Raw genomic sequence first — 17072 nt, 5'->3', positions numbered from 1 at the left:
CTGAATTTATTTAAATGCAGTGGCTCTACCAGCCACCAAATCACTATCCAATGCAGCATGTGTATTAGAAGTGGAATGAGCTATTCTGCATTAAGTCCCACTACCTACTAATTTCATACAACTATGCAAATCACTTGGATTAATATGGACCAGCATCCATATGCCACACCTCTGACATCTTGTCGAGCCCATGCCTGAAGAAGTCAGGCTGCTCTGAAAGGAAAATGGAGGACCAATGGTATTAGGTAGATGTTTTGAATGAAGTGTCCACTTGCAATATAATATTGAAGAACAGATTACATTACCTGCTACAAGAATGTTTCCAACCATCCAGAAAGTTGCTAAGCAACTAATCATCACTCCCCTCTTTTTACGAGGCTGAAACTCTGAGAAGTAAGAGAAGATGACAGGTATAGAGCCGCCAACTCTGTTGGGAAGGTACAAATATATATCAATATATGCCGTCTCTTTCAGACCTTCTTGAAAAAGTTACTTACTACAAAGAGTTTATATTGCTATTTTAATATATGTATACACTAGGGGGCTTTGCCCCCTTCTTGCTTCGCTCATCCACTCCCAACATTATCTCCCACCCCACCCCCCCTACTGGGGCGCGCAACACACCAGCCACTTCGCGTTGTGAAGAGGGGGGCTGAAACCCTCTATTAAACAGTGATACAATGGGAAGCAAACACTTTTTTTCACCTCCTCTGTGCTCGATCTGTTGTTGGCTTGATCTGCATGTCGAGCAGTGCTTCGAACATTTAAAAGCCTCTACAGCAGCTGTCCTATTGTCTCACTGGACATTAAATTGTCTCAGAGAAGGTGACGCCTCGACCCTATAATATAATTTAATATATAAAATATTATATATACATATACATTATATATACATATACATTATATCTATACTAATAAAAGGCAAAGCCCTCACTGACTGACTCACTCACTCACTCACTCACTCATCACTAATTCTTTAACTTCCCGTGTAGGTAGAAGGCTGAAATTTGGCAGTCTTATTCCTTAAAGGTTACTTACAAAAGTTAAGCAGGTTTCATTCCGAAATTCTACGCGTAACGGTCATAACTGAATCCTACTTACATACATATATACGTCCATGGCCTGCAGCTTGATCGCCGTGTGAGGCGGCGTTGCGTCATCCATCACCATGCCTCCCACATAGTTGGCTGCCTACCTATATTGCGTCCCCCATCCCCACGCCTCCCACGTAATTGACTGCCTGCCTATATAAAGCCGTCTGTCGCTCCGGTCTCTACATTCCCTTCTTTGCTTCGCCACGGTATTCACGTCTCCCTGCTGATAACTGCAGCCTTTAAATTTAATCCACAGCTTCTCCGCTGTTTTATTGTTCGTTTATTATGATTATAGTTATTAAGTATTTTAGACTTAGTTTACTGTTCAGGTACTCATTTCCTTTACCGTTCCAACTGTACCCCCATTAACATGTCTATCGAGTTAATCATCGTCGATCAAAGAACTGTCACTTACCGAGTGGTTTCCATGCCCGGAGATGGCACCTGCCTTTTCCATTCTCTGTTACATATTGCATGGCCATATCAGGCTCTTGATATCCGGAGGAACATTGTGTGTCTTATGTATTGAATGACTGGGACAGGTTCAAGGTGAGCCTGATATGGCCGTGCAATATGTAACACAGAGAAAGGAAAAGGCAGGTGCCATCTCTGGGCATGGAAACCACTCAGTAAGTGACAGTTCTTTGATCGATGGTGATCACCTTGATAGACATGTTAATGGGGGTACGGTTGGAATGATAAAGGAAATGGGTACCTGAACAATGTAAAGTAAATCTAAGTCTAAAATACCTACACAATAACTATAACCATAATAAATGAACAATAAAACAGAGGAGAAGCCGTGGATTAAATAAAAAGGCTGTAGTTATCAGCAGGGAGACGTGAATCCGTGGCAAGCAAGGAAGGAATGAAGAGACCGGAGCAACGGACGGCCTTATATAGGCAGGCAGCCACCTGCGACCGAACTGCAGGCTATGGACGTATATATGTACGTAAGCAGGATTCAGTTAGCGTTGGGAACCCGCGTGCCAAATTTCTTGGAGATGGGCCCATAGGTAACAAAAACCGTTGGAAAGTTCAATATGGCGGCCGACAGTGGCGTCTTACCACCGAAATAAGTATGTACATCGGTTTCGGTGAGCGCAGGGAAGCTGCCTACCAAATTTCGTGAAGATGGGGCCATAAATAAGAAAGTTTAACATGGCGGACGTTGTCGACCGTTATGACTGTTACACGTAGAATTTCGAAATTAAAAGTGCTTAACTTTTGTAAGTAACCTGTAAGGAATGAGCCTGCAAAATTTCAGCCTTCTACCTACACGGGAAGTTGGAGAATTAGTGAGGAGTCAGTCAGTGAGGGCTTTGCCTTTTTAGTGTGTGTGTGTGTATATATATATATATATATATATATATATATATATATATATATATATATACATACAGTCATATGAAAAAGTTTGGGAACCTCTCTTAATTCTTTGGATTTTCTTTGTCATTGGCTGAGCTTTCAAAGTAGCAACTTCCTTTTAATATATGACATGCCTTATGGAAACAGTAGTATTTCAGCAGTGACATTAAGTTTACTGGTTTAACAGAAAATATTTTAAATATGCATCATAACAAAATTAGACAGGTGCATAAATTTGGGCACCCCAACAGAAATATGACATCAATACTTAGTTGAGCCTCCTTTTGTAAATATAACAGCCTCTAGACGCCTCCTATAGCCTTTGATGAGTGTCTGGATGGAGGTATTTTTGACCATTCTTCCATACAAAATCTCTTCAGTTCAGCTAAATTTGACAGCCTGCTTCAAATCATCCCATAGATTTTCGATGATACTCAAGTCAGGGGACTGTGACGGCCCTTCCAGAACGTTGTACTTCTCCCTCTGCATGAATGCCTTTGTAGATTTCGAACTGTGTTTTTGGTCATTGTCTTGTTGGTATATCCAACTCCTGTGTAACTTCAACTTTGTGACTGATGCTTGAATATTATCCTGAAGAATTTGTTGATACTAGGTTGAATTCATCTGACCCTCAACTTTAACAAGGGCCCCAGACCCTGAACTAGCCACACAGCCCCACAGCATGATGGAACCTCCACCAAATTTGACAGTAAGTAGCAGGTGTTTATCTTGGAATGCGGTGTTCTTCTTCTGCCATGCAAAGCATCTTTTTGTTTTGACTAAATAACTAAATTTTTGTCTCATCAGTTCAAAGCACTTTGTTCCAAAATGAATCTGGCTTGTCTAAATGAGCATTTGCATTCAACAAGCAACTCTGTTTGTAGCATGAGTGCAGAAAGGGCTTCTTTTTCATCACCCTTCCATACAGATGTTCTTTGTGTAAATTGCGCTGAATTGTAGAACGATGTACAGATACACAATTTACAGCAAGATATTCTTGCTGGTCTTGGAGGTGATCTGTGGGTTGTCTGTAGCCATTCTCACAATCCTGCGCATATGCCGCTCCTGTATTTTTCTTGGCCTGCCAGACCTGGTTTAACAGCAACTATGCCTGTGGCCTTCCAATACCTGATTACAATCCTTACAGTTGAAACTGACAGTTTAACCCTCTGAGATAGCTTTTTGTAGCCTTCCCCTAAACCATGAGACTGAACAATCTTTGTTTTCAGATCTTTTGAGAGGATCCTATGCTGTCACTCTTCAGAGGAGATTCAAAGGGAAGCACAACTTGCAATTGACCACCTTAAATACCTTTTCTCATGATTGGACACACCTGTCTATGAAGTTCAAGGCTTAATGCGCTAATCCAACCAATTTATATATAGATTTATAAAAAAAAAAACAATCTTGGGGAGGGAGACGAGACTCTTGGAAGATAATTTTAAGTCCCGCAAGAGACACTTTATCTTGCTCCCAGCTCTTAAAACAATGACAAGCAACAAACAAAACACGCAGCTCACCAGCAGTAGGAAGCCAGCAGATGATGCGACCGCTTCTCCTTGCGTGCGTTCAGCCAACCTAAACCCCCCCACAACATGAGCGGCAGAGACGTGAAGTGGCAAAAGGACAGCTGCTGTACAGGCTTTGAAATGATTGGGCAGCGAGACAAGCAGAACAGGCTGCTCGCCAGCAGCAAAAAGACAGCAGATGATCGAGTAGCATCCACTTGCAGAGCTACAGCACCATACGTCACTGCAGTTGTAGACTAGCAGTTACAGACCCGGAAGTGACGTCACCTTCATTTCAGGACTGACTTCATAAAATTACTTTTGGAAGTTTTTGGCAGGTCTCCACAACGCGAGTAGCGCTATACGTCCTGCGAGAAAGAGATGTAATCATACACGGGGCCAGAAATAAAAGACAAGTATTATTTTTTACAAAGGTTTTAAAGTAAAAGTGAAAATAATGCATATGTAAAAATTCTCATGAAAATAACAACTCTCTTTTTGTTTAGAAAATAACAATCTCTTTATATATATATATATATATATATATATATGGTATTTGAATTAAGTGGAATTGACAATGTTATACTAGGTTTTTATTATAGCACAGAAAAAGTGGACAGTTGCAGACAACAAACAAAATTAATGCTTTCTCAAGGAAACAAATTAATAATTTCTGTCCAAGAGAAATTAACATGGAAATATTATTACAAGAAAATATTTTTTTCTTATTTTCAATATTAGTCTTTTAAAAAAACTGCACTATTTAATTTATGTATAATCATACTACATATTCACAATAAATTATTTAAATCTGCAGGGAAGGTTCAAATCCCAGCCCAATCACTGTTTGTGTGGAGTTTGCATGTTGCAAATGTGTATGCATTTATCTGGGATACTTAAGGTTGTTTGTACATCCTACTGATGTGTATTTTACTTCAAACAGAGTCCAAATTGGCCCTCCATGTATAAATGGGGATGTGTGGGTGTCTTTAGGACTCGGGCTTTTCAGAATTTTCTGCAGCTTGCTGCTGTCATAAAATGATTGAAGGACTTGTGTGTTCAAAGCTATATTATATATAGGCTGTTAATAACATTTCATAAAACATAACACCACAGATTAACAAACGTCAGTTGGTAAATGTCCTTCATGATACAACTTAAAATCAGAGCTTGTTTCTTATCTGCAATGACAATTTAAAGTCATGTTTAAATTAAATATGTTGGTCAGTGTCATTTTAAGTAAAATCTAAACCATCCGTTATTAATTTACAACTTAAATGTTAAAATGTATATTATTTTCTATAAAAGTGAAGTGATTTTAAGAATCAGACAACTAAGTGAGGCAAATGTTCTACAATAACTGTTCATTCTTTGTTTTAAAAGATCAAATGGTGCTGAGGTTAAGGATCTGCACTGGTATCTGGAAGGTTGCTGGCTTAAATCTTGTTACTGCTAAAAAGGGATGCTGCTCCAAGGGCACTGGACAAAAGCTGATCTCAACTCTGACCTTCAAAAGTCATGTGAAAAGACAGTTTCCCCTTAGGGATTAATGAAGTATAATCAAAATCAATCAAATAAAAAAATAATGAGCATATCCTACTTTTCCAACAAATTTCACACTATATCCTTACCTTACTTAAAATATGCACAATATTCCATATAGATACATTTTTATCCTACACAATGCAACAGAAATAAGATTTAATACATAAAAAGCTGATAGCTTTGGGAATTAATTCATGTCTTGTGAATTAAGGGGATTGCCAAAACAACTATCAACAAGCTGCACTCATCTCTCCTCTCTTTGAAAGCAGAGGACCTCTCTCTTAAACCAAAAACTTGATGAGCCACTCTCTGTCTGAAGAGACTGAGAAGCAGCCATTACTTCAGGAAGAAAACATCAGCATCTAAACACTTGTGCTAGAAAGAGTAATGCTCTTCTGTGGGAAAATGCAGAGAACACAGCTTAACAGTGAGCTGAGAAAAGCACAGCACACCACGAGCAGAGGACAATGTTGCAAAGATAAAGAACGCATTCCAACACAACAAGAGTCCTCCACTTGAACCCAGAGAAACAACTCCACACAACACTCGACGCCACCCTTAAAGTCTTGGTATCTGTTTATCTGTGCTACGATAAATTAAGATTCTAAATACAGTATCAAGTAAACAGCTGTCAATATATCTGCAGTTATCAAATTTCTATAATCCTTGTGTTTACCAAAAAATTTGATTATTTTGCATCTTAAAACAAGTGAGCTTCAGTTATATTTGACGTAAGTCTAATAACTGGAAACTGTGTCCTACAGAGAAGGGTAAGGAAAATAAAGTAGAAGCCTTACTGAATTATTTTGCTGTCCCTGGTGAATGGCAAGTTATAATCCCCACAGAGTTTTATTCTTCAAAAGTTTAATTTTCAAACTTTAATTTCATGTATTAGTTTCTTGTTTAATTCTTTTTCATTTTATCTGTAACTGCATTGAATCCTTACTTTGAAAGACACTGAGAGCAGATAAAGAGCTGCTATGGAACCTTGCCTGGTTGCTATTGGTCACATGTCCAAGATTTAAACTCAACCAGTGAAGAATTAATCGCAGAAAGTTTAGCATTCAATATTCTGGTTTTGACTCTTTTGTTTCACTGTAATGTTTTGGCTCTGCTTATTAAATAGGATTTTCTTGGTGAATGACTTTTGCAACTCCATTCTGACTATACAGTAATCACCATTTAGCTCACTAATAAGAAAATAAATACTTTTTTATGCCATGAAAGGTTTATCTCGTTTCCGAGTTCATTTCTCAGTGTTTAAGAAAAACAATTTTGTTTCTGAAGCAAATGCACATCTCCTGGTCAGCTTCATATAACACTGTGGCAGCATGAAAGTTGGTTTGTGAAAGAAGACAGGCAGATAATTTGGGGTAGAAGGCATGCAGGAGGCATCTGTGTTGCGAGTTTTCACACCTTAGCGTCTTTTTCATGATTTGCACAAAATAATCACAATCATTGCTATTAATAAATATAATCACAAAAACCCACTACAGGTTTTTGGTAAGGTAATTCTATTCCAGGATTGGCGATTCCTTTCACAAGTGAACAACTAAGGCAAACAAAGTACAGTGATCTAAACGTGTATGCAAGTGATTCTATTATAGAAATATAGACTGGAATGTGATGTTAGGAGTCATCTTTAATTTAGCAACATATGAAAATGCTGAGGGGACACCATACTTTTGCAAAGCACTGTAATAGGTCACATGTGTAGCTTATTAAACATGCTCAACAAGCAATACAGTAACCATGATTCATATAGACACTTTATTTGGTCTTTGTGTTTCTCTAAATGTAACTTTAACTGTGATCACTTAGCTTTATTGAACATATTAACAGTAGACATGCATACACAAGGCTGCCAAACGCACATGTGTGAGCAAAACATCTCTCCACAACCTAAAAAACAGTGTAAAATGAAAAATGTGAATAGCCACTACAAACAAAAGCTTTCACTTGTGAACATGATTTTAACGGCCTGACTCCTGCCCTAAATAAATTACAAGTTACAAGGTTGTAGCATGACTGGTCATCATGGTAACATTATTTTCAGATGGTTGAAGAAAAAAAAAAAAATGTACATAATTAATTTTCTGTACTGATGGACAAGACATTCACTTAAGACTTTTTTGTTCTCTAACCACATTTTTACCCTGTGCTACTGTTTCATATTTATGTTTCTGTTAGTTATCACACTACACTTTTTTTCTTTTAAAAGTATACTCAAGCTTACGTATATCAGACATCAGAGGATGTAAAAATAAACTTTTTCTGATGAATTCCAACTCCAACTAATTTTATGTAGATGTTCAATATGGTGAATCACTGATATGCATAAAATAAAATAATGTACTGTTCTCAAAATACAGAATGCAAAAAATAGATACAGTATTAAGTGGGTGTAACAGAACAAGATGTAGAGGACAGAAAGATATGGAAGAAGATGATCCGCTGTGGCAACCCTTAACGGGAGCAGCTAAGAGAAGAAGAAATATTAGAACTTCTTGTTCAGAGAAAACCCTGAATGAGTCAGGAGAAAACAATGGCATCTGTAACTAAATTAACTTTCCTTACCCAACACCACTGATAAACCTCAATAGTAGAAATAGCCAAAATGTCGTCGCCAAACTGGACAATGCTGCAAACAATCCATTTATTGCCAGAGAGAATGCCAGGATTTTCTGACGTCCGTTTTTGTCAGCCAGATATCCCCACACATAACCTCCAATTGCCATGCCTATAATACAAACAAGGTTATAAACAGCAAAAATGTCAATAAGAACAATCTTTAAATACTTTCAAGCACTGTATATTAACTCATTACATTATATAAATAGACTCATTACAGTATATAAATAGATCTATTATAAAAAAAATTCTGGGAGGGAGACGAGACATAATCTTCTCAGATAACAATTTGACGTTCCACGAGAGACACTTTAACGGCACGAGAGACAAGGCAGCGAGACAACATTTAAAACAAGTTCACAGACATCTAACCTAGCAGTTGCTGGATTACTTTTGGCAGACAGACATCATATGCTCCCAGTTCTTACAACAAGCGACAAGCAGAACAGGCAGCTCACTAGCAACAGCAGCAGGAAGTCAGCAGATGATCCGGCCGCTTCTCCGTAGCGTGCGTTCAGCCCCCACACCCTTTCACAACGCAAGCGGCAGAGACACGAAGTGGCAAAAGAACAGCTGTTGTACGGGCTTTGAAATGACTGACGCACAGCACGATAAGCAGAACACGCAGCTCGCCAGAAGCAACAAGCCAGCAGATGATCCGACTGCAACTCCTTAGCGTGTGTTCAGCCCCCCTTCACAACACGAGCGGCAGAGACACGAAGTGGCAAAAGGACAGCTGCTGTACAAGCTTTTAGACGATCGACATGCACTGTGACAAAAAGAACATGCAGCTCGCCAGAAGCAGATAATCCAACTGCATCTTCTTAGCATGCGTTCAGCCGACCCCCCTTCACAATGCGAGCAGCGTTATACATCCTGCAAGAAAGAGATTTAACCATGCCCCAGGACCGGAAATAAAGGACAAGTATTGTTTTTACAACGTCACACAAGACAAGGCAGTGAGACATCATTTAAAACAAGTCCACGGACATCTAACCTAGCAGTTGTTGGATTGCTTTTGGCAGACACGCTTCATGTGCTCCCAGCTCTTAAAACAAGAAGTGACAAGCAAAACACGCAGCTCGCCAGCAGCAGAAAGCCAGCAGATGATTTGACCGCTTCTCCATGTGTGCGTTTAGCCTCCCTAACCCCTCAAACCCCCCCACAATGCAAGCAGCAGAGACGCAAAGTGGCAAAAGGACAGCTATTGTACAGGCTTTAAAATGATCGACGCGCAGCACAACAAGCAGAACAGGCAGCTCGCCAGCAGCAGAAAGACAGCAGATGATCCAATGCCCTGGGCTGGAAATAAAGGACAAGTATTGTTTTTACAAAAGTTTTAAAGTAAAAGTGAAAATAATGCATATGTAACAATTCCCATGAAAATAATCTCTTTAAATTGTATATTCGGTAAACCAAACCAAGGGGTGGGCGAGCAAAGCCCCCTAGTTATCATAAAAACATTGCAATGGCCAATTTTACATAACATCACTCACCGGCCACTTTATTAAGTACATCTGTTCAACTGCTTGTTAACACAAATACAGCAGCAGCTCAATGTATTTCTGTATGTAGAACTTGTCAAGACGACCCACTGAAGTTCAAACCGAGCATCAGAAAGGAGATTTAAGTGACTTTGAACGTGGCATGGCTGTTGGTGCCAGGCAGAGTGGTCTGAGTATTTCAGATACTGCTGATCTACTGGGATTTTGATGCACAACCATCTCTAGGGTTTACAGAGAAGGGTCCAAAAAGAAGAAAATATCCAGTTTGTGGCAGTTCTCTGGGCAAAAATGCCTTGTTGATGCCAGATTGGTTCGAGCTGATAGAAAGACAACAGTAACTCAAATAACCACTCATTCCAACTGAGGTGTGAAGAAGACACACAACACAGTGAACCTTGAAGCAAATGGGCTACAGCGACAGGAGACCACACCAGGTACAATTCCTGTCAGCTAAGAACAGGCATCAGTGGCTGCAAATTGCATGCACTCACCAAAATTGGACAACTGAACACTGGAAAAACATTACCCGGTCAGATGAGTCTCGATTTCTGCTGCAACATTTGGATGGTAAGGTCAGAATTTGACGTCAAAAACATGAAAGCATAGAACCATTTTCTTGGCACACTTTATTAACCTTAGCACCAAATGAGCATTGTTTAAATGCCACAGCCTACCCAAGTATTGTTGCTGACCATGTTCATCCCTTTATGGCCACAGTGAACCCATCTTCCGCGCCATGTCACAAAGCTCACATCATATCAAACTGGTTTCTTGAACATGACAATGAGTTCACTGAATTCAAATGGCCTCCACAATCACCAGATCACAATCTAACAGAGCACCTTTGGGATGGTGGAATGGGAGAATTGCATTATGGATGTGTAGCTGACAAATCTGCAGCAACTGCCTGATGCTATCATGTCAACATGGACCAAAATCCCTGAGGAATGTTTCTAGCACCTTGCTGAATCTGTGCTATGAAGAATTATGGCAGTTCTGAAGGCAAAAGGGGTCCAACACAGTACTAGAAAGGTGTACCAAATAAAGTGGTCAGTGAGTGTACATACTGTATGCTATAGTTGGCCTTGGTTGATAATTAAATTTCATATGTCTACTTATGTATATCAGTCTTAATTTTTAAACAATGACAGTAATAATAGCTTTCTTATCAGCTACAAGACAAGTTATTGGTGCTGAAAGACTGACTAATTTCATAAGAAATTCAATTAATAAAAAACAGGGTCTTCATTTATCAGCCTGTCTCTCTATTATAAAAAAAATCCTGGAGAGAAACACAAGGGTATCGAGATGTGATTTTCACATTATGATCACAGAAGAGATTTAAAGAAACCATGAGATGAAAGAGACTGGCCACAGAGAGTCTCTCGGAGACCTTAAACATGAGACTTTATGCCAAGAGATTGACCCAGGACCGTCTCACGATGACGTGGAACATGAGATTCTTGCAAGACACACCCTACTTACAATCAATATCAAATACGCCAAGAGGCAGCAAAACATTCAGTCGTCTAAAGGATTTGAGCACACACAGATCCAGAGCTCTCAGCGCATATAAAGCGAATAAGGACAGTACGTTATAAATGAAACGTTGACAAGTAAGCGAAGAAGAAAGTAGCGATGAGAAAAGAGACTCAAAAGCATTGGAGAGAAAAAAGTGCAAAAAAGAAAAATAATCTAGATGCAAATTCAGAAAATAAGGAAAGTACAGTAATTATCAGCCTGGAACAAGTGGAATTGAAAAAAAGCACATCCAATCCGGCTCAGAATTAAAAGGCAGAGTAAAAGACAAAGTAGAACTTCATAAAGACATTCACAAATGCTGGCGCTAAACACATACAGAGTGGATTAGAGATTATGACAGCAATGGAATTCAAAAGGCTCAAAAAAAAAAACAAAAAAAACCTTGGCGTGATAGACATGTGGAGAAAGTTAAAGAATATAAAAGTAGGAAAATTAGAAAGTATAAAAAAAAAAAGAAAGTAAAGATCACAGTAGCGCAAACAAACTGCCTCATTTAACTTTGCACCTGTCTAACTTTGGTTTTGCACAATAACACTTAATTCTACTTTATTCACATAAGTTTACTTATTTATTATGTTCTACTATACTGTACTGTTTTCTTTCAATCTGTGACTTTTTGTTAATCTAACTGATATTCATCTAACTTTGCACAATTTTTATTAAGCAGATCAGGGTGCATTTCTCAGTGTTGTCCTGTATAACTACGCATGTGACAAATAAAGAATCTGGAGAATTTCAAAAACGGAGTTTACCTCACATGCATTTATTGGTTACTTTGTAAAAAAAAATTATTAACTGCTGATGATGTGGATCGTTTTGTCTGTGCTGAAATTCCAAACAGAGAAACCTATCCTGAATTATGGTACAAAGTCATTAAACACGTCTCACTGACCTCATTAAAAAGATTCAGCACATTGTGACTCGCAAGATTCCAAATATTGTTTTTACAGAAGGTCTGAAATAAAAGTGAAACTAATGAAATAGCAACAATTCAAAGAAAAAAAAAATCTTAAAAGTGTGTATCCAGCAAACCAAACACGGGGGTTGGTGAACGAAGCGAGCAGGGGACGAAGCCCCCTAGTTTTTAAAATAAATACAACAGCAATCAATGTACCATATATGTATATATCTTATATATAAATGTCTATGGGTGGTAGTGTGTGTGTGTCTGTCCGGCCCAGAAGTGAGAGGTGGAGTCAGGGTAAGGGCTCTGATTCTGTGGAAACGGACAACTCCTTTAGCCACTAATAACACAAGCGAGGCCAGCACGTATATATACTGTCTGATGCAAGTTTGTGATGTTCAAGCCTACGTTCTCATTTAGCAAGTCACAGATTCATCTGCGGTGCTGTGCTTTTAACTGAAAGGTTCCCCAAAACCCTTCCTTTAAAAAACTGGAGCAAAGAAGCTGCCTGACCTTTCAGTTAAGGTCAGAGTCAGGTGAGCAAACTAACCATGTTATTTATCTGTCTAATTTCTATGACTATGTAAAACTTTAACAGCAAAGGGAAGACTGTATTGTAAATGACACTAAAAATAAATATTTGAATACTTTACAGTTGGTTTACGCCAACTTTTCAGATTGTAGTTTGTGTGTCAAATGAAGATAGAAGTTACAATATTCACTGTGTACTGCATCCTGTTGTAATAAGAAGGCACAAGCAGATCCCAGCAGTGTCAGCTTACTACCCTGGGATTTGATACCGGTTTATAAAGCTTTGTGAGCTACAACAGAAAAAAAAATTATATTAGCATACCACCATCTATCTACTCCTTTCAATATACAGTCGATTCCGGTTAATTGGACCACCGGTTAATCAGACCAGCCGCTTATTCGGACTGAATCAGATCATATTACATAAGCCTAATATTGTTCACTTATTTGGATCAAAATTCCGTTTAATCGGATCAAAGAACATGACAGAGAATAAGAAAAAGAAGCCACAAGTCACCCGCGGAAAGCGGATGTAAAGCGGTCAGCGACATCAGGAGGATCCCTGGGCTCCCCAGGAGAATTTATGCTTTTATCAAAGGTCAGAAAGTCGGAAAATTTGTAACAAGTGCAAACCAGTGGGGGTGAACTTGCCTACCCTTTCTTTCCTAAAACGCACCGCCCAGTAGCGTGGCGACATGAAGTCGAGCGTAGACAAGTGCAGTGCGTAAACAGAATGTGTCAGATCATACTAGACAAGTTCTTCAAACGTTGACTGGAATTTGGTAATGTAACCTTTTTATTGTGCTTCGCATGCTGAGTGTCGTGTAGATCGTTTCGAAGAATTTGTAGATTTCTTTTTCCTCAATAAACAAAGTTGTAAGCAACCGTACATGTACGTAGTTCTTGTTTGTACGTTTGCCATATGCGTGTGCAGCACAATAAAAGTCATAATGACATTTTAATATGTTACTTATAGCACGTCCCGTCTTGGTTGCACACGTATAGGGCATGTTCATGTAATCGGACCAGCCGGTTATTAGGACCAAAATGATCGCGTCCCGATGTGGTCCGATTAACAGGAATCGACTGTACTGCAACGTGCGACTAGCTTTAATTTATCTATTTAACTTTTCTATTGTAATTTTAAAAGACGAATTTTAAAAGTCGATATGCAATACTGTAACTGCATGGTGGGATAAACTATTGCGTGAATCAAGCATAAAACAACATTCATTTATATTTTCATATATGAAAGTACTTCAAAGTGCTTTACAATATTAAAAGCTAAAAATAGATATAAACAGAAAGTAAAAACTAAAGAAAAGAATAAAGTATTTACAGCATAAACTAATATCACAACACACTTGCTGTTGGATAATAGAAATGATATAAAAAATGTAAAGCATTCAAAATGCTATGTTTAAACATACCTAAGAAGGTGCTGGCTATAAGGAAGCCCATGTCAGATGATGTAAGTTGCAGGTCACAACGAGCAGCAGGAAGGAGGAAAGATACACTGAGTATTTCAATAGCATCACTTGCATTAGCCCAACCACAAACAATCAGTAACCATCCATGAAATAATCCAAAACCTGTTGATGAGGGAAACACATAAAAATAATTAGTATGTGCTGCATTACTATTAAGGTATCACTGGCTAAAACAAAATACACAAACTCTAGCCAGAACTTTAAGATTCACAATTGACAGAACTGAAAGAGCACAACTTGATACCTGGAGCAAAGTTAACTATAAATGTGCAGTAAATGAGGAAATTTACAGAATGTCACTAAGTAGTAGTAGTGGTGGCGGATTGATACTAAAATTCTGACCTTGGTACTGATACCAAAACGGTTCCAAGGCAAATAACAGGCAACTCCAAAATCCTCCAACTTCCACCTCCCTCCCTGGTGTGCTGCACAACTGTTCATCCCCCTGGTGCATAAGTTTGAGAGACAAGCTGACATTTACTTCTGGTACTGAAATTCCTGCAATACTGGTACCGTACTGTTTTAAAAATTGTTTTTTCTGCACTTTTCTAGTACCAGTATTCCTCACAACCTTATTAAGAAGGATGCTCGGTAAGCATGTGTGTGCATCAAAGGACAACATGGAGTAAACACGGATTTGAATTTCTGAAAGCAATTTGTTAAGCATTTTCTGCAAAACTAAAAAAATCCTCAAGTTGTAACTGTACTTTTGGCTTAAAATGAGAACATTTACTAAAAGACGGCTTAATATTAAGTCTGGTATTTCAAGTCTAAAAAATTATTTTAAAAACTAACATTTTCTAAAGTAAAAAGGTATATATACATGTAATTTACATTGACTGGAGAAGACAGTTAACACTTTATATGTAAATACTGCTTGCTTTCATTTTGTTAGACAAAACTTACTTAACAAGCCAGATATATATGTGTGCGTTCTTTAACTCAAAACAACTCAAACTAAAGTTGCAACTCTTAAACATATGTAAAAATGGAACAGAACAGACAATCCTGCATTTAATTAAACACAAGAATAGTTTAAAATGTACTGAGTGAAGTGTGCATAACCAAGATTTTGCTGACTGAATGGTTGTTTTTTTTTTTCTTCTAAGTCAGAGTGGTAAAGATTTACACTTGTAAAATAGCTTAAGCCTCTAAAAGTATATTACTTCTTTACGTGATTTAGTAAATGCTGAAGAGTCCTGCTCAAGAAAAGCAGAGCTCTAATATTAACCTTTATCAGAAAAAAAATGAAATACAGAGATGTCAGGTAATTGAAAGAAACTACTCTGGGCATCTCTCCTAGGAGGATTCTTGTTGCCGATGTGCTCGCCTCACTTGTGTATTAGCCGCTAAGCAAGCGGCCTTTTCTTCTGAAATTTTCCCTTTGCCAACATGCTGGCCTCGCGTGTGTATCCTCATAGGTGGAGCCCTTACCCCGGACTCCACCTTTCACTTCCGGGCCGGACAAACACACACACACACTTCCATGCGTAGAATTTTATATATAAAACAAGATCCCAGTTTTATCCTTGTCATCTTAATATTAGGATTTGTCCAAATTTCCAAATAATTAAAATGTAATTGGCAGGACAAGAATATTAACAGGATGGAAGTGGAGAACAATACTGAAATTTGCGACCAGCAATTCACATTATTCACATTTAAATGCTGAGCACAAAAACAAGTGTTAAAAATGTGTGGACTGATTTAATGTTTGCACAGGGTAAGGATATGTATGTGACAAAGTCTGATAATGATTTTCCATTTCTGTTCTTACACAGGAAGACCACAACCCAAAAGACAATCCCTGAACTAACCTCTAGCCTTACTGCTTTCCGGTTCCAGGACTAAAAAGGTATCAATGAGACGAATATCAGAGACATCAAAGGCAGAAGTAGGAATTGCACAGGACCCTGACCACTTGTGTCAGTATAAATAGCTTAACACTAGAATTACCAGAGCCTATGAAAAAACTCGTAATTCCGTCCCACCTTAAACTGCTTCTTAAATCCCTTCACACCTCTCCGCCAGCCCTTTGTCTTCTAAATGTGCTGATAAAGAGAAGCCGGCTATTCCATCCCCCCACCAATTTAGAACGTGCACGAACTTCTCTCAGCTCATGCCTTGATTGAGTATCTGGGAGTGAAGTGGAGTTTTAGAGTGAAATAATAGATCGTTGTTTGGAACACACGCATTTCATGTCTGTTCCGTTTCTACAGTAATCTGTGTCAACACATTGTTAAAACAGAAACTTTTTTATATTCTAGTAGTAGATGACAAAATGTAGGCATAAACTATATAATGTATGAAGCCTGAAGTCCAAATAGCAAAGAAACATTTTCACAAGAATAACACAATTGCACTTTTATTCAAACATATAACTGCAGAAAGAAAAAGCCGCCTTGACAGGCGACATTGACACCAGTTTACTATAACTGATTCCGTGGTTCAATAGATACAGCCCCGCTTGGAATCAAGGGTCACGGGTTCGATCCTGCGCCCTCCCTTTTGAGAAGTAAACTGTTCTTAGTCTTACTGTTTTAGAATAAAACATACATTTGATTTCAGTCTGTAACAGCCGGTGCAATTTATGATCTTTGTAAAGGTTAGCTTTTTTTTTATTTTATTCACTTTTCACTCTCAGTCGCGTTCAGAATCAATCCATACAACCCCATCTGACACGGCTGTTTTCACTAAAGACGCTATAGCTCTGCAGTGTACCACGATGCATACTAACGCCCGGTTCTGACACACAAACGCTGGCGAAGCTGCCTTCTTCGTATCTCACCGTCACTTGCTTTTCTTTTTATTCAGTTTTATTGAGTGTTCCTGCCAGTCCCGCATGTTGCTGTATGCTTTTCTTTTGCACCCAGGACATGCAGAAGAAAGAATGGTAAAGACCAGTAACTTCGGCGCTATATGCAATCATCAGACACTCCCCATCTGCCCGTGTC

General features: G+C 38.6%; 1 protein-coding gene across 2 annotated transcripts in view; it reads right to left on the bottom strand.

The window, feature by feature from the left end:
• Positions 1-17072, bottom strand: part of sv2 (synaptic vesicle glycoprotein 2) — a 58738-nt gene that overhangs the window by 21962 nt on the left and 19704 nt on the right. For both annotated transcript variants that reach the window (XM_039773560.1, XM_039773561.1), the window contains exons 3-5: positions 14059-14220; positions 8093-8255; positions 306-427 (exon numbers count right to left, since the gene is read on the bottom strand). In XM_039773560.1, the coding sequence (XP_039629494.1) occupies positions 306-427; positions 8093-8255; positions 14059-14220 (447 nt within the window). The remainder of the gene's footprint in view (positions 1-305; positions 428-8092; positions 8256-14058; positions 14221-17072) is intronic.

Source organism: Polypterus senegalus, chromosome 12 (assembly GCF_016835505.1).
Source record: "Polypterus senegalus isolate Bchr_013 chromosome 12, ASM1683550v1, whole genome shotgun sequence".
In the NCBI taxonomy this organism is placed as follows: domain Eukaryota; kingdom Metazoa; phylum Chordata; class Cladistia; order Polypteriformes; family Polypteridae; genus Polypterus; species Polypterus senegalus.
This window is presented reverse-complemented; position numbering and strand designations above follow the sequence as displayed.